Here is a 16,659-nt window from a genome sequence, read left to right as displayed (position 1 = left end):
CCTTCACTATCTTGCCTCCCCAAAGCATTTGATTCTGTAATCATTTTTCATTGGACTTTTTTCAAGTACATAGTGTAACAATTCTAGTAATATAGAAACGTGTAAAGTAAATGCCCCCTTCCTCCCACCACCTAGAGAAAGCACAGCTGTTATGTTTGGTTGGCCTTCTCAGGCTTTCAGATATGTTTATATAGTTTTATTTTCATATGCATAATTCTCAGTTGTACAGCTTAAAAGATAAGCATCAAGTTGCATTGTTTTTAACTAATTTTTCACATTTCCAGCGTCCAGTGAGAATTTTTGTGAATGATGATCGCCACGTGATGGCAAAGCACTCTTCCGTTTATCCAACACAAGAGGAGCTGGAGGCAGTCCAGAACATGGTGTCCCACACGGAGCGGGCTCTCAAAGCTGTGTCCGACTGGATCGATGAGCAGGAGAAAGGCAGCAGCGATCACGCCGAGTCCGAGAATGTGGATGTGCCCCCAGAGGACGAGACCAAAGAAGGGGCCGGGTAAGTTGGTTTTGTAGGGTGGTTGTTTTTTGTTTGTTTGTGTGTTTGTTTTGTTTTTTCCTTTCTCCTTTCTAGGGATACTGGCCAGGGTAGGGTTGAGCACCTCCTTTTCTAAGAAACTCCAGCCTTCCCACGACCCCTGGGTTCGGGCCAGGTGGAATCTCTCACTGAACATGTGTTGGGCTGTCCCTCAGGGAGCAGAAGGCAGAGCATGTGACCAGAACCCTGAGGGGCGTGATGCGTGTTGGCCTCGTGGCAAAGGGCCTACTGCTCAAGGGGGACCTGGACCTGGAGCTGGTGCTGCTGTGTAAGGAGAAGCCCACGACTGCCCTCCTGGACAAGGTGGCTGACAACCTGGCCATCCAGCTCGCTGTGAGTGTGACCACCACTGGGGTTGGAGGGTGGTCAGGGGAAGAGGTGCTCAACCACGCTGTGCGCCAAGAGGTACGCTCCAAACCCAGCCTTGCACCTGCTGTGCTCATACCTTCTGTAGGTAACAGGCAGGACGCTTCAGAGCCACCCAGATGCTCTGGCAGCCAAGAAGGGCCCAGTGCCTGCCGTGCACAAGGCTGCACTGTTTTTGGGCCGCACTGGGCATGACCTTCACATCCAGACTCCAGTGATGGATGGGCGGGTGAGTGGATGAATAGGTAGCACAGTTGTTGACTCTTTCTTCCTGACGCAAAGCTGGACATAAAAACATTTTTTTTACCGATTTATTTGTCTCATTACAAAAGTATTACATAAATAATAGCCTCTGGCATTTCTTGAGCATTGACTACACCGGACTCCAGGCCAGAAGAGCTCTTTATCATTTCATTGTAATGACTGAGATAGGGCTTTATCATCTAAGTATTTTCAAAGATGTGACTGAGGTGTGGGGAGCTCAGTAACTGACCCCACATACCCAGCTGGTGAGGTCTGGGGCTTCAGAACCTCTAAGTGTCACTGCCACTCAGTGCCTCTTCGGGACACATTTACCCTGGATTTAGTGACATGGTAAGCAGAAGAAGAAAGTAAAGACTCTCTTAGACACACTGTTCTTTTTCACGTGTGAAGGTATGTTCTGTCACGTGTGAAGGTACGTACTGTCACGTGTGACTGACAACTGGGGATTCAGGACAGAGGTCAGAATTGAAATCAGTTAATTTTAATCTTTGTCTATAAAAAGTATATTAAGTGAAGAAAATTAATTTGACATAAATGTTTCTAAAGGAAAGGCAGTTTTTGTAAGTCTTTAAAGATAGATACAAAGAAAGTATATTTTTTATCAATTTAGCTTAGTGGTTTTTGACTGGGGCAGATTTTGCACCCCAGGGGACACGTGGCGAGTCTAGAGGTAGTTTTAGTTGTCACAGCAGGAGGAGAAGGGTGCTACTGGCATCTCCTAGGTAGAGGCTGGAGATGTTGCTCAAGGTCCTGCAGTGCACAGGACAGCCCTACAACCATGAGTGATCTGGCCCAGAGCGTCCATAGTGTTGAGGTGGAGAAAAGTCAACTTAGATTTCCATAGTGCCTTTGTCCTCCCCGTAATGTGGTATTTACTTTGTTTTTCTTGACAAAAATCAAAAACGCTCGAGTTTTCTTGATCAAGGCATATAAACTGGTATAAAGAAGAAAGCAGAAGTCACCATTGTGAACGTCCTTTTATAGACACGTGCATTTGCAGCAAGTACGTGCTTTTATAGGCATCATATGATGAAACTATTTTACCGCACACAGTTTCCATCATCCCACGTTCTGTGATAGCTGCTCAGCCTGGTGTGGAAATAGCGGTGGCTGGATGCCCACTCTGTGCTGGGTGCTGTGCTTTCCACGGAGTGTCCGGTTCAAGTCCTCTGCAGCCTTGTGCTGTCGGCCATGTCACTAAGTCCATTTTACAAATTAGAAACCACAATCTTGATGAGATGAAGTGATTTGTCCAGTTACACAATAATCAAGCAGCAAAATGAGGATTCACACCCTCATCTCCTCCCAGATGCTAAACTCTCTTACCGTTGCATTATAAAGCTTCCCGTGAAAATCACTCCTCTAAGTAGTCACCTCCTCCTTGGAGTACCTGGAAGATGGCCAAAGACCTGTCCAGCAAGAGGAAGGTTCTGACCCCTAAGCTGAAGGCACTGCTGTCAGTCACAGTCCAAGAAACTGGCCTCTCTGCTGTAGTAACCAGGAGCTAAACAGAACTGTCGATAGCCTTGGGGGGAAAGTGCGTTTGAAAGTTGCCTTTTCTTTTGTAGGCTGTTACAGATGACAAGTACGAAATACTCCAATCTGTCGACGATGCCGCGATTGTGATAAAAAACACAAAAGAGCCTCCATTGTCCCTGACCATCCACCTGACATCCCCTGTTGTCAGAGAAGAAATGGAGAAAGTATTAGCTGGAGGTAGGGAGGCTGAGAAAGGCCAGCAGGACACTGGCAACTTGGTGTTCCCTCATGATTCAAACGTGCTATTCAGTTTTAGACTGCTTTGATAAAAGGATAGCGGTGTAGCTTTGACCACCTTTTACTCTGAGATCACATCTCCCACTCGGTTTCAGTCCTGGGAGTTTGACAAAACGGTTGCACTAAAAGTGAGTAGCACTTTTCCTAGAGGATTGCACCATTTTTGTTTGTCTTAATCCTTGGATGTTCTCATCGGTGTTAAATGTGATTTTTTTCTGTTGAGCCAGTCTCTGGCCTTGGAAAAGCGTGTCCCTGGTGATTATAGGCTTTTTAAATTATGGAAGACAACCAGATGGTTTCTGCATGAGCATCACGTTGAACTTGTGCAAACAGCTTGTGTTGCAGCAGAACCGAGGTCTTCTTCGTTTGTCCTCTTCCATTGGCTGCTTTTATCAGTTGCAGTGATTGAAATGTAAAGAGCTGATGCAGAGTTTTGGATAAAGTTTTAAACAATTGAGCGATTTTCAAATCAGGTCTTTTGAACCTCAGACAGTGATAATGCTTTCACCATTCAAAGTCCACCCAGGGCCCATCATACATCTCTGGGTGGACATTTTTCAGTCACAACTCTCACACCTCAAAGTAAAGGTGACAGGCCTTATCCAAACCCCTGATGCACAGATGGCGGAAACGACAAACGCTCCGGTTTTGCTGCAGCACAGGCTCACACTGTGCCCTTGTTGCTGTTCTTTGATTACCTTCGGTTCCGATACCTGATTTACTACCAGAGCCCTTCTAGTTTATCAATTTAGGGACGCTGGACCTTTGACCAACAGGACTCTCTCTGTCAAGGGCTGGGGCTAGGGCAGTCCCGCCTGGTGGGCGGAGGTGGTCCCCTTTGCCGTAGATGCCTCAGGGGAAGGCCTGTGGGAAGCAGAGAGGGAGTGCATTTCTACTCCCCCCCGCCTATTTTTTTTGGGGGTTTTTGGTTTTGCTTTTCGTTTTTTGCTAATGAATTTTTTAGCATAGCTAATTTATTGGGAGATCCTGGGGAGGAAGCAAGGTAATAGTCTCTACTAGAAGATAGGATCCACCTATCTGTCCCCCTCCCCCATGGGATTATTCCTTTTAGAGTAACTTCCCACTTTTGTTTTTGTTTTTCTTTTTGTTGTTTTTTATTTTTTTGTTTTTTTTGTTTTTTTGGAGGGGGCCTCTGATTTTTACGATCTCCTCTTGGGGCAGAGTTAATGCACTTGAGCGTCTCCTTCCCTGGTCAAGGGTGGAGATGACTTGAGATTCTGGGAGCCTCAGCTGCCCTTTAGGAAGCTGCCACATCCCCTTTCCACCTGACAGAAACCCCTTGGTCAAACTGTACCTTGTCTTCTTATTCCATCCATGAATAGAAACGCTATCAGTCAACGATCCCCCGGACGTTCTGGACAGGCAGAAATGCCTTGCTGCCTTGGCGTCCCTCCGACACGCCAAGTGGTTCCAGGTTTGCATTTTGTTCTTCTATTTGTCTTTCGGTAGAGAATTCCTAAGTTTTAACTTGGCTAATTTTCACCATAAAGTTTCGGTAACATTGAAGAGCACCGTGCTGAACTTAGCCCCTGCAGGCGTGCAGTTGCTAAAGGAGCACGCATAGACAAATTTGACACCCCCAAAGGAGGCTTGTGACTGAGTAGGTGGGTAGCTGCTGCTTTGTGCCAAGAGTAACATCATTCTCGTCCACTCGGTGAAATCGCTGCCGACCACACACTTGATGGTTGTGAACGTTCACCGTTTACCCTTGACAAAGTAGCACCCTGAGACTTGTGTTTTTCATGTTCGCCTTGTGTTCAGGGAGGTGCCTTGGTGTGAAGAGCCTGTGCTTTGTTCCTCTAGGCCAGAGCCAATGGACTGAAGTCGTGTGTCATTGTCATCCGGGTCCTGAGGGACCTGTGCACCCGCGTTCCCACCTGGGGTCCCCTCAGAGGATGGGTAAGGCACCTTTGTAGCTATAGCCACTCTGGGTCATGTGTTCAGAGACCTCCCAGATCCCAAGAATTTGTTAATGGTAAACGGGCCCCGTCAGGGTGTGGCCGATACTCCAGTCACAGCTGCTCATTGAGCAACTGCTGTGTGCCACACCCTGGGTGGGGGATGAGAACAAGACCAGACTCCCATGGAAGGTGCACAGCTCAACCTAGGCACAGGCCGGCCAGGTGGCACACTTACTGTGACAGATTGCACTCCGTGAAGAAGGTTTTGTAGCTGTTCTTGGACAGGGGTCAGCAAACTGAGGCCCACAAGCCAATTTTGGCTAGTTGCCTGTTTATCTATAGTTAAGAATGCTTTTTATGTTTTTTAATGGCTACATTTTAAGTATAAGTACCTATGTAACAGCTTTAACTTTGCCTCTTGGCCTACACAGCCTACCCTTGTAACGTCTGGTCCTTTAAGGAGAAGTTGGTTAAGACCCACTCTAGGCATCCTGTCTTGGAGAGAGAGAGAGAGAGAGAGAGACACACACACACACACACACGCACACACACGCGCACACCCCACCCCACCCCACCCCACCCCACCCCCGCTCAGCATCAGCCAACTCCCTCCTGGACACTGTGGCTAACTGTCCCTCTTGCCTTTCAGCCCCTCGAGCTTCTCTGTGAGAAGTCCATCGGCACAGCCAACAGACCAATGGGTGCCGGCGAGGCCCTGCGGAGAGTGCTGGAGTGCCTGGCTTCAGGCATCGTGATGCCAGGTTGGGGCCTTGTGCTTTGCAAGTTTCAGGGAAAGGACAGGGATTGAGGCCCTGAGGCCACTTCCTGGCGGGTCCCCTGACCGGGTTAGGGCAGCAGCAGCCCCGTGTCCCCCTAGGGATGAAGCATGTGACTACCCTCTTGCGCCATCATATCCAGCCCTGTGCCGGCTCCGCAGCTGTGACTCAGGGCGGATCCGGGGCAGTGGTGACCCACTCCCACACGAGCTCCATGCTCTGAGATACATGTGGATTATTTCTCTCACAGGCTGGATGCTGAGTGGGTCACCGAGCTCGGTGTGTTTTCCAGAGCTGGGTGTGGATGGGGCGTGGGGGGTAACGCACTTGGTTCCCTCAGCCAGTACAACTCTTCGGAGATGCTAAAAGATAATCCTCTGCATATCTTCCTTGTTTCCTGCCTTCAGATGGTTCTGGCATTTATGACCCTTGTGAAAAAGAAGCCACTGATGCTATTGGGCATCTAGACAGACAGCAACGGGAAGATATCACACAGAGTGCGCAGGTATAGTCATCGCCATTGCCAACGTGAGCCCTTACCCAGTCTGTAATCACTGGCTTCCAGTTCCATTACTGGGTATTCTCAGGGTAGCCACTGGACTCATAGGCTCAGGCTGGGGATTCTGAAGGTCAAGGGATCACGCCTGATACAGGGTGCCCCAATCTGGGTTACTTCTTTCCCCTGGCGCCACGCGTGGTTGTCGCCTGCCCCCTCAGCCTGCTCGAGTGCTGTTTTCAGACACTGAGTTCAGCGGGGAGATGTGTTTACTGTGCGGACTGCTCCAGGGGTCCTTCCCTTGCAGGCCCACCACGTGGCTCCGTGTGGCAACCAGTCCCCAGGTTGGGGTCTCCTGTAATCCTCTCGAGGGGGGTGGTCACAGGCTGGCCTTCCCCCACAGCAAGGCTGGGCCCTGGCTGTTGGGGACCCCTCGCTGTTATAGGGGAGACCGTTAGCAACCCCTCAGCTCCCACCCCTTCCAGAAGGCATTAGTGAGAGCGCACACGTTGGCTGGGAACGCAGGGCGGCTGAGTCAGGTTCCTCTTCCCCTCCTCCAGCACGCTCTGCGACTTGCTGCGTTTGGCCAGCTCCATAAGGTCCTGGGTATGGACCCCTTGCCTTCGAAGATGCCCAAAAAACCAAAGAATGAAAACCCAGTGGACTACACAGGTAAGCATGGCGCAGTGCCCATGCCCAGGCGGGCGGTATCATCGCACGCTCCCAGTACAGCCCAGACTGGAGTCTCAGCTGCTTCCGTCCTTGTCTCCTTTCAGTTCAAATACCCCCCAGTACCACCTACGCCATTACGCCCATGAAACGCCCAATGGAGGAAGATGGGGAGGAAAAGTCCCCCAGCAAAAAGAAGAAGAAGATTCAGAAGAAAGGTACCAGCATTTATTCATAGTCCTTGTTTTACCCTCCATGTGGCTTCAATTAAGGTTCACCCCAAAGTGAGTGGGATACCTCCTTTTACCTTCTCTTTCTCGGACGTGATACTTAAGTCCTTTTAAGAATGAATAAATAAATACAGCATGGGTATGGAACACAAGTGGGGTGGACGTGCCTCAGCTGTTGACCGCAGGCATGGTGTGCGCCTGGGAGTGGGGCAGGCAAGGCCTCGGCACATGTGGCTGCCCAGTCCTCCACGTCGTGCATCAGGGCGCAGTCAGGAGAGGTTCCCCTGCCCGGTTCAGAATTGACTGACTTTCCAGAGCAACATTGGTGTGTTCTCTCTAGAGGAGAAAGCAGAGCCTCCCCAAGCGATGAATGCCCTGATGAGACTGAACCAGCTCAAGCCGGGGCTGCAGTACAAACTGGTTTCCCAGACCGGTCCAGTCCACGCCCCCATCTTCACCATGTCTGTGGAGGTAGACGGCAACTCATTCGAGGCCTCTGGGCCCTCCAAAAAGACTGCCAAGTTGCACGTGGCCGTTAAGGTGAGCGTGGCCAGCAGCGTCGTACAACAGCAAAACACTTCCCTCATCTTGCGCCCCTTCAGAGCCATCGTCCCCTGTTTAAGCATGAGGCTTAAGGAGGGCATGCGTATACTGAAATGGTTAGATTCCCGCATGGTAGCCAAGTCACACGTGGCAAGAATGCCATCATCACTGTGGCTGATGGGCAGAGGGCCCCCAAGTGTGGCCGGGCATCGAGGTGGTCTTGGGAGCTATAGGAAAGCTCCTCCAGTTGGCTGGACGCCACCCTAGGTGCTTCTGATTCAGGATCCTGGGTGTGGGAGGGGTTCTGCGTGGTTGAGCCCTCCCTCACTGGGGGCCTGGGTCTCCCTCCTGCAGGTGTTACAGGACATGGGATTGCCCACGGGTGCCGAAGGCAGAGACTCCAGCAAGGGGGAAGACTCAGCTGAGGAGACAGAGGCGAAGCCAGCCGTGGTGGCCCCTCCACCTGTGGTGGAAGCTGTCTCGACCCCCAGCGCTGCCTTCCCCTCAGATCCCACTGCCGAGGTGAACACGGGGTGGGTGCTGGAGTGCCCGGCAGGAAGGAGCAGGCGGCCCTGGGTCCCGTGAACCGGGACAGTTATTGGTCCTTGTTCTCTTACCCCAAGAGAGTGTACCTTCTAGTCCAGGAGCCTGTGGAGGGAGTTGGGTGTGAGCTGTTGAGCCATGACCGAGAGGCCCTTGCTGGTGTTGACCCAGCATCTGGGGCTGCACTGGGGTGGCCTGCAGTCGAGGATGTGCTGTTTCCCCGGGAGATGGAGTGTGGGTGGAGGTGGTCCCATTGCTGGGAAGGCCACAGATGATTTCTGGAGACAGGAGTGGCGAGGGGGACAGCAGAGTAAATGGAGCGGAGGGCCTCAGCCATGACATAGGGGCGGCTGCCCTCTTCTACGTGCTGGAAAGCCCTTAGCTGAGTTTGTTGGTTTTCTTTTCTGTTTTCCCTGAGAACGTAAAACAGCAGGGGCCGATCCTGACCAAGCATGGCAAGAACCCTGTTATGGAACTTAACGAGAAGAGGCGTGGCCTCAAGTATGAGCTCATCTCAGAGACGGGGGGCAGCCATGACAAGCGCTTCGTCATGGAGGTGAGTGGTCCTGGGGTCGGTTCCTGTGGGGCCTGGAGTCTTTGGAGACTCCCCCCCGTCCCAAGGTGGGTGTTGGGTCACCCCAGACACGCATGTGTTCTTCCTAGGTCGAGGTGGACGGACAGAAGTTTCAAGGCGCTGGCTCAAACAAAAAGGTGGCCAAAGCATATGCCGCCCTTGCTGCGCTAGAAAAACTGTTCCCCGATGCCCCTCTAGCCCTCGAGGCCAACAAGAAGAAGAGAGCCCCCGTGCCTGTGAGAGGTGGACCGAAATTTGCTGCTAAGGTGAGCGGTCACCCCGGAGCTGTCTGACCTTGGCGTGTATTCTCTGGTGATTCGAGTGGGAGGCGAATGTAACTCGTCTATCTTCTTTCCCATCCAGCCACATAATCCTGGGTTCGGCATGGGGGGTCCCATGCACAATGAAGTGCCCCCGCCCCCCAATCTCCGAGGACGGGGAAGAGGAGGGAACATCCGAGGTCGAGGGAGAGGGAGAGGCTTTGGTGGCGCCAACCATGGAGGCTACATGAATGCTGGTGAGGACCATTGTCCTGTGCTGTCCCAGGGGGCTCAGCCTGCTCCCTGGAGTGGGTGGGACCCCTGGGGCCAACTGAGATGCCAGAAGAGGCAGAGGGGCCGGCAGACCCACCTGCTGCCCTGGTGACCCTGTCTGTTACCTTTCAGGCGCCGGGTATGGCAGCTACGGGTATGGAGGCAACTCGGCGACCGCCGGCTACAGTAAGTGTGTGTTTCACTTTGTCTGAGCTTGGGGAGAAGCTGCAGCTTAGCTCCCGTGGCCTGAGTTAGAGCAGGGTGGCCCAGCAGCAGGAGCCTCCCTGAGGCTTAAGGGCGGCTGGCACCCATTCTTGGTGGTTAGGTCAGGCGGTCCTCCAGCACCCCCCATCCTGCAAAAGTGTAATTTACTCTTTAAATGTTAATGCACACACTTGTGTGACTTGAAAGTTCATTAAAAGTCAGAATTTTAAATTTCTCTGCTTTAAGCCATGCGAAGCACCAATCCTGTGAATATACTTTTCCTGACAGTGCACAGCTCTTGTCTTGAGAAGGAGCCTTCATTGGGGGGTTACAGGAGCAGAGAAATCTAAAACATGAATTTCAAATGTGGCGCTCTGTGCCATTTTTCAAAAGAATTCTAATTTTTTTTCTCTGCTCTGTCTCCCCCTTTTGTAGGTGACTTTTTCACAGACTGCTACGGCTATCATGATTTTGGGTCTTCCTAGAGCATCTAAAAGTATTGCACACAAAATCAACTTTTTACTCCAATTTTCTCGAACTCCAAAACCCAAAGTGTCCGTGCTGTGCCCTGTGCTTCACTGGGTTTCTCAACCGTGGCTTGTCACCGCAGCTTGTCTGAAACTCTTAGCCTGCAGAATTTAAGACAATGGCAGTTTTTATCGTGATTTGCCTTTGAACTTGGTCATATTGAAGTTCACAATAAGTGGAAAACAATTTTCAGAGAATGCGTTTTTTGTGCAGAATTGCACAGAATTCTAGAGCCAGCGTTGGTCAGCATCAAGGCAAAAGCCCACCTTTGCTTTTTATGGAAAGCATTACTTTATTTAAGAGACAGATAATAATGCATTTTAATCTACCTTTGTCTTAATTTACAGCAGGTTTTGTATGACTTTTTAACCTTTTAACAAATTCCCAAATCTGGTTGATGCCTTTGACAGTAAAGATTTCACCACATCTGAATCCAGAGCAACCGGCCTTTTTTTGTTTTGTTTTTTCATAAGCATGTGAAACGTTGGGAACGTTGGGGAATTGTATATTGTGCTAAGTTAACCTCTTCCACCTTTTGTAAATGCTCTGGTGGGTTCTTGTTCCGGGATGCAATGTTCTGTGGCTGCTTTAGCTAGAGGTGAACTCTCAAAGGTATCAAAACTGTGCTTCCACTATTAGTGCAAGAAACAGACAGGCTTTAAGGAAGAGAGAACGTGGAATTTTGCAAGTCGTAATCACACCTGCAAATGCATGGGATTCTAGAGGTTTTTTTCCTTTTTTCTTTTCTTTTCTTTTTTTTTTTTTTTTTTTTTAATGGGGCTTTAAAAATAATCAAGCAGGAAGAGCTTAATACATAGCACAATTCTCCAGTGAAGAGCCAAGCCTCAGCAGGGCCTGTGCTGCTGGGCGCACATCCACGGCAGATTCCAGAAGGCCTGGAAAGCTTCTGCCCTCTCACCTTAGGGTGCAGGCTTGAGCTTGTGTGGCTTCTTCCTTGTGCGCAGAGGCACACAGAGGCGTTTTGGCTCTTGAATGAGACCCCCGTCTCTTGCCGGGAGTCCTTCTTGGGAATGAGTGTAGTTTTGGCTCTGGTCAGCAGGTTTTTTTTGCAGCAAGGCCTGCCTCTGCGTTGACTTGCAAAATTTTGCGTTTATTCAGTCAGGCAAAAAGTTGGTCAAAACGGTTACTTCATAATTTGTTCCCAGGGGTTTGAAACATTCAGTGAAACTTTTTAAAACTTTGATTGCATGATGTATTTTTTTTTCCTAGAAAGTTATTGTTTGAGAATAATGTCTTTTTATACCAGGAAATAGTTATCCTGAAATGACGTTGAAAATTTCCCCTCCCCTTTATTATTATTATTATTTTTTTTTAATCAATACATGTTAAAGTAACAAGCCCTCAGTCCTTGGCGTCTTCATTCATTCCCATGCTGGCGGAGGGGCGAGGAGGCACTCATTGCTGGCCGTGGGCAGCCGAGGTGGTGGGCTTCTGAGAGGGGGTCTGCAGGGGACCTCCCGTCCTCCAGCCTCCTTGAGAAGCCTTCGCGCGTTTACTTTCTTGCATTGTGGGACACGTCCTTCTCCTTGGTGTTTTTGGCTTTGGGTGGGGTGGGTGGAAGGGTCTAGAGAAAATTAACTGATGTTGCAGATCGGTTCTATCCAAATTATCGTTCAAACCACCCAAGACACAGTGGTGTGGGGCGTACATCTGCAGCGGGTGGAAGGAATTAACCCCATTCAAAAGGCAGGAGATCCTTGGTGCTAAATTCGGGAAGGAAGGACAGGGTGTGTGGGGAGCGTCCTCTCCCCGTCCTCCCACCCTGGGCATAGTGGCCACACCAGGCACCAGCCCCGGCTGTCTGTGGCAGGGTCAGCGGCCAGCCAGCACAGGTGCGCCCAGGCCCGCCTGCTCCAGGAGCCCAAGAGTTCTGCAGCCCCTGTGTGAGTGCTAGGGATTGCCCGGCTGGGTCGGAGAGCCACCCACGTGACCTGTTCTCCTCTACCTGTCGCCTCACTTCAGCTGACCCATGCCCCGTCAGTACATCTCAGTGGTGGGGCTGTGTTGACAAACCTGTCTTCCGGGGTCTGTACCTAGTGACCAGAGAGGGGACCCACCGTTACATTCTCCGCTCCAGGGCCTGAGAATGTGGTGGCCTGGCTGCATGCTTGTCAGTCCTGCCCCTGGGTCCTGCCTGCGCCTGGCAGCTGTGCTGGGAGTAAGGAGGGGCCCTCTGGGGGGGGCCACGCAAGGCAGTAGCTTGAGGCCCAACCTGGGTGTTCTGAACCCAGCGTAGTGTTTCATTCCCCCACGAGGCTGTGGCAGTCACACCAGGGAGATGTCCCAGGTCATTGGGCTAAGTCTCCATTCGGTCCTCCCAGACCCAGGTTGGACCAGCTGGTCTTCCAGGATCGACTCTGGCTTTTAGGGGCATCGTTACAGAGCATCTCCTGGGGTCACCCAGGCCTGGGACTACAGAGCCTCTTCCCAGCACAGCAGGGGGGAGGTGGCGGTGGCCAGCTGCTGCTTTGGGGCTTTGCTTTTCCTCTCACCGTTGGGGACACCTGGGTAGCAGTCAGCTAGTCGTGAATGTCATCCCGCGCTTGGAGCCCATCTCATTGTAATGTTGACATCGGCTGCGAAAGCTGCTGCTGGCCTGCTGTCGTGCCGCTGCTTGGGCAGAGAGCCATTGTTGCCGTCAGCTGATGGGTGAGTGGGGCTGAAGGCTGGGCCAGCCCATACCAGGCTGCTTCAAGGACCGGAGCTGCTGCTCCTCGCTCTCCTGCCTCTTTCCGTCTCTCCCGGCCTGGCCAGTGGGCTTGTGGGTCAGCCTTCTGGGCCCACAGCTGTGACCTTCCCCTCCCCCGTCTCCCGATCCTCCAGCTGACCCGCTGCCTTCCTGTTTAGGTCAGTTCTACAGCAACGGAGGGCATTCTGGGAGTGCCGGTGGTGGTGGCGGCGGCGGGGGCGGTGGTGGCTCTTCTGGCTACGGTTCCTACTACCAAGGTGACAGCTACAACTCACCAGTGCCCCCGAAACACGCCGGGAAGAAGCAGCCGCACGGGGGCCAGCAGAAGCCCTCCTACGGCTCGGGCTACCAGTCCCACCAAGGCCAGCAGCAGTCCTACAACCAGAGCCAGTACAGCAACTACGGCCCCCCGCAGGGCAAGCAGAAAGGCTATAATCATGGACAAGGCAACTACTCCTCCTACTCAAACTCCTACAGCTCCCCCGGAGGCGGGGGCGGATCAGACTACAGCTACGAGAGCAAATTCAGTGAGTTGGCTTCCAGAGCCGCCAGGGGTCCAGGCCAGCAGCACATCCCAAGGAGTGGTGGAAGCTCAGCCCTGCCCCAACCTGACCTCTGGTGGAGGGACTGGAAGGAAGCCGGGTGGTGCTGGCTGCAGGGCGGGCGTTAGGAAAATCCTGAAAGCAGGGTCCCCTGGCCCAGGTTTTTGCTGGTCCCTCCCTGTTGCCTTCTCCGAGGTCCCGGAGGCTGTGGGCTGAGGCTGGGGCCCAAGGGTGGATAGAGCCTGTGAGTCTGGGCCAGCTGCTGCGAGCTCACCTCCAGGGATGGGCTCTGGAGACAGCCCCCAACACATCCTGAGTTACTTCCCCGTCCGCCGGTCCTTCTACCTTGTGCACAGACCCAGCAGGCCTGGGGAAGCGTGGGTGTGAACTCCCGCATGGCAGGATAGCGGGCAGCTGCGTGCCGGGGACCTTAAAGAAGCTGTGCTGCCTGTGCGTGGGCCTGGCGGTGGACCTCGGGTGCCTGGCTGGGTGGGAGAGGGGAGGAGGCCGCTGGGGAGCCTGGGTTGGAGGAGCAGGCGGGAAGGCAGGATGGACCTGGGCTTCAGAACATGATGATGTTACAGGGCTCCAATGGCCCCTGGCACTTCGTGGTTGGACTGAGTGTGCCAAATTTCATCAGTCACGACGGGGATCGGGCAAGGCCCAGGCGTCAGGCGAGCTCCTGCCACTGCCAAGGCCGCGCACAAGGAACCTAGTTTGCCCCAGCCGCAGTCTTGGCCACAGCCCCTTAACTGTGTTATCTTCTCTCCCCCAGACTACAGTGGTAGTGGAGGCCGAAGCGGCGGGAACAGCTACGGCTCAGGCGGGTCGTCCTACAATCCAGGGTCACACGGGGGCTACGGCGGAGGTTCTGGGGGCGGCTCCTCATACCAAGGCAAACAAGGTGGGCCTGGGGCAGCAGGCAGCACAGCATGGGGCCCCTTAAACTCAGAGCCAGCAGGGACCACACGGATTCCATGAGGAGGGGGCCTGGCCTGGGCAGATAGCAGCACAGGTAGGGGGGCCCCGGTGGCAGCTGCCGCTTGGCTTCCATGTGGGGTAAGAACAAGGAGTGGAAGACACGGGCACACCAGGACCCTGTGAGAGCACGGGCTTAGGCACACCTCCAGCGTCGGGTTCTTCCCAAGCCAGGCGTTCAGAAATTGCCCTACTCTTCTTTTTTTCCTTTCCTTCTTTGTGGCGCGCGGGCCTCTCACTGCTGTGGCCTCTCCCGCTGCGGAGCAACAGGCTCCGGACATGCAGGCCCAGCGTCCATGGCTCACGGGCCCAGCCGCTCCGCGGCATGTGGGATCTTCCTGGACCGGGGCACGAACCCGTGTCCCCTGCATCGGCAGGCAGACTCCCAACCACTGCGCCACCAGGGAAGCCCTGCCCTACTCTTAAATGTTGGCACCAACGGGAAAAAATACAGAGAACAGTGAGGGCCAAACAGAGCCTGACGTGGAGCTCTGGTTTGGGGTGGTGAGCTCAGCCTGTGCTCAGGCAGCCCCCGGTTACAGCTTCCGCTGCCCACGCATCGTGGCTGGGCAGCTCCCCACCCCTCATAAACGCAGGGCTGATGGTCCCACCTCAGGGCTCTTGGGACGACTAGGCCCAGTGATCCTGGAAAGGCACTTAGCAGAACAAGGTGGAGCTTCCATGGCTGCCCTGCTGCGATCTCTGGCAGACACAGTTCCGGTGTTGGCCGACGTCCTGCTCTCTGACCGCAGGGCAGGCCTGTGCCTCTCACCTCTAACCACCCCCTCTCTCCCTTAGGAGGCTACTCATCACAGTCGAACTACAACTCCCCGGGGTCCAGCCAGAATTACAGCGGCCCTCCCAGCTCCTACCAGTCATCACAGGGGGGCTACGGCAGAAACGCAGATCACAGCATGAACTACCAGTACAGATAAAGCCCCCAAGGGGTGAAGATTTGTACCTTCTGCACTTACTCCCCTGTTGTAAGATTCAGTTTTATGCATCACAGTTAACATGTCAACCGGCCTCTCCAGGCCCCTTCCGCCCTACCCTGTCCACGTTGCTGTGTTGTGAGGTGCAGCTGGTCACTCCCGTGACCCGTCCTGTGACCCATATTTAGCTGTGTTTGGGACTCCGTGTCTTCAGTGGTTTGTTAGTTGCCATTACAACTTCGTCTGAGTAGAGTTTTTTTGAGTTCTTGCAATTAAGTATCCCTCTGTCTATTTACAGTTGGTGTTAGTGTTAACTCAGTTTGTCTTTAAATAGTAACGGAAGGGATACGTCATCTGTTAATGCTTTTGTGAAGTGAGTTAAACGAGCTTTCTGTATTTTAATGCTTTAGTGTTTCAGTTTTATAAGTGAAGATTTTATTTTAAAAACCAGTGGGAAAGAGTGGGGGTTTTTTTGTATGTCTGGATCATTCAGGCAGTACATCTGAATTGAGCTGAATGTAGACGAATAAAGAAAAACAAAACTCTGTGCCTGTCGTAGGCCTGGGTGTCTGGGCCACCAGCAGCAAGATGGGCAGGTTCCTCCACTCTGTTCCCAGCACAGGAAGGCAAGGTGTGGAGGGCAGGGCAGTCCCTGGTCACCAGAGAACTGCCAAGGCCAGCAACCCAGTTTCCTGGCAGCTTGTAGAACCGGTGTCCCAGCGGCTCCATAGTCCCAGCTCTCCTGTTGGGCTGCAGAGAGACTTCCGGAGACCCACACTGCTGTAAGGGGTTTGCTCACACAGTTGGGCATGCTTTGTTTTCTGCTCCATGAATTCTCATATAGTTTTAAGTGCAATTTCAAGTCACCATGGAGTAAAACATCCTTGTAGGTTGGGTACGTGTAACCTAAAAAAGCCCAGTTGAATCTGGCTGAAAGATGCCAAGATCTAGGGAACCCAGCCACAGAACCATCCATGCCAGGATGGCGCTTTGTGTCTGCAGCAGCCACGGCCTTTCCCCTGGTGCCGCCCCACCTCGAGTGTGTTCCACAGAGTGTACTGTTGGCGTGCTTCACGATCCTGGGTAATTTTGCAGTGGTTGGGAGACATCTGTCACCTAGTGGGTAGAGGCCAGGGATGCTGCTGATCATTCTACACTTAAATGTCAGCAGTGTGCAAGTGGAGGAACCCCCTCCCCAGAGCAGCCCTTCTCAACTCTGGCCCTGTGTCCGGGAGAGAGTGGGGGTCACGCACGGATTGCTTTACCCGCCTGTCTGGAACGAGCCCCTCAGCGAGGCCTGGGACTGCAGCTCTACAGGAACCCACCTAGTCTTGCCACCTCTCCACTCTCTCAGACCAGGTACTGTTCAAGATTGTGGCCCCTTGGCCTCCCGTGCTTGGTTAACCATGGCCTCTGGGAGAAGTGCGAACCATTCTTGACTCAGAATCACTCAGCTGAGGCAGAAAGTCCAGTGTGCCTTCAAAGGATGAAGATTTGCCTTCTTGGGGAGGTGAGAGAAA

The 16,659-nt window shown here is 52.8% G+C and overlaps 1 protein-coding gene across 8 annotated transcripts in view; it reads left to right on the top strand.

Moving 5' to 3' along the window:
- ILF3 (interleukin enhancer binding factor 3) overlaps positions 1-15,686 on the top strand; it is a 29,108-nt gene extending 13,422 nt beyond the window's left edge. For 3 of the 8 annotated variants that reach the window (XM_060094139.1, XM_060094141.1, XM_060094140.1), the window contains 18 exons: positions 285-514; positions 709-886; positions 2,752-2,899; positions 4,303-4,394; positions 4,784-4,879; positions 5,531-5,642; positions 6,065-6,162; positions 6,714-6,825; positions 6,930-7,040; positions 7,393-7,592; positions 7,950-8,117; positions 8,557-8,694; positions 8,802-8,978; positions 9,076-9,229; positions 9,378-9,431; positions 12,846-13,214; positions 14,005-14,133; positions 15,006-15,686. In XM_060094139.1, coding sequence (XP_059950122.1) covers positions 285-514; positions 709-886; positions 2,752-2,899; positions 4,303-4,394; positions 4,784-4,879; positions 5,531-5,642; positions 6,065-6,162; positions 6,714-6,825; positions 6,930-7,040; positions 7,393-7,592; positions 7,950-8,117; positions 8,557-8,694; positions 8,802-8,978; positions 9,076-9,229; positions 9,378-9,431; positions 12,846-13,214; positions 14,005-14,133; positions 15,006-15,142 — 2,703 coding nt within the window. In that variant the 3' untranslated portion in view covers positions 15,143-15,686. Of the gene's footprint in view, positions 1-284; positions 515-708; positions 887-2,751; positions 2,900-4,302; positions 4,395-4,783; positions 4,880-5,530; positions 5,643-6,064; positions 6,163-6,713; positions 6,826-6,929; positions 7,041-7,392; positions 7,593-7,949; positions 8,118-8,556; positions 8,695-8,801; positions 8,979-9,075; positions 9,230-9,377; positions 9,432-9,884; positions 10,416-12,845; positions 13,215-14,004; positions 14,134-15,005 lie in introns of those variants that run through there. The other 5 variants (XM_060094142.1, XM_060094145.1, XM_060094143.1 and 2 more) reach the window with 5 other exon arrangements.
- Positions 15,687-16,659: the final 973 nt, after the last annotated feature.

The sequence above is a fragment of the Mesoplodon densirostris genome, chromosome 3 (assembly GCF_025265405.1).
Source record: "Mesoplodon densirostris isolate mMesDen1 chromosome 3, mMesDen1 primary haplotype, whole genome shotgun sequence".
NCBI lineage: Eukaryota > Metazoa > Chordata > Mammalia > Artiodactyla > Ziphiidae > Mesoplodon > Mesoplodon densirostris.
This window is presented reverse-complemented; position numbering and strand designations above follow the sequence as displayed.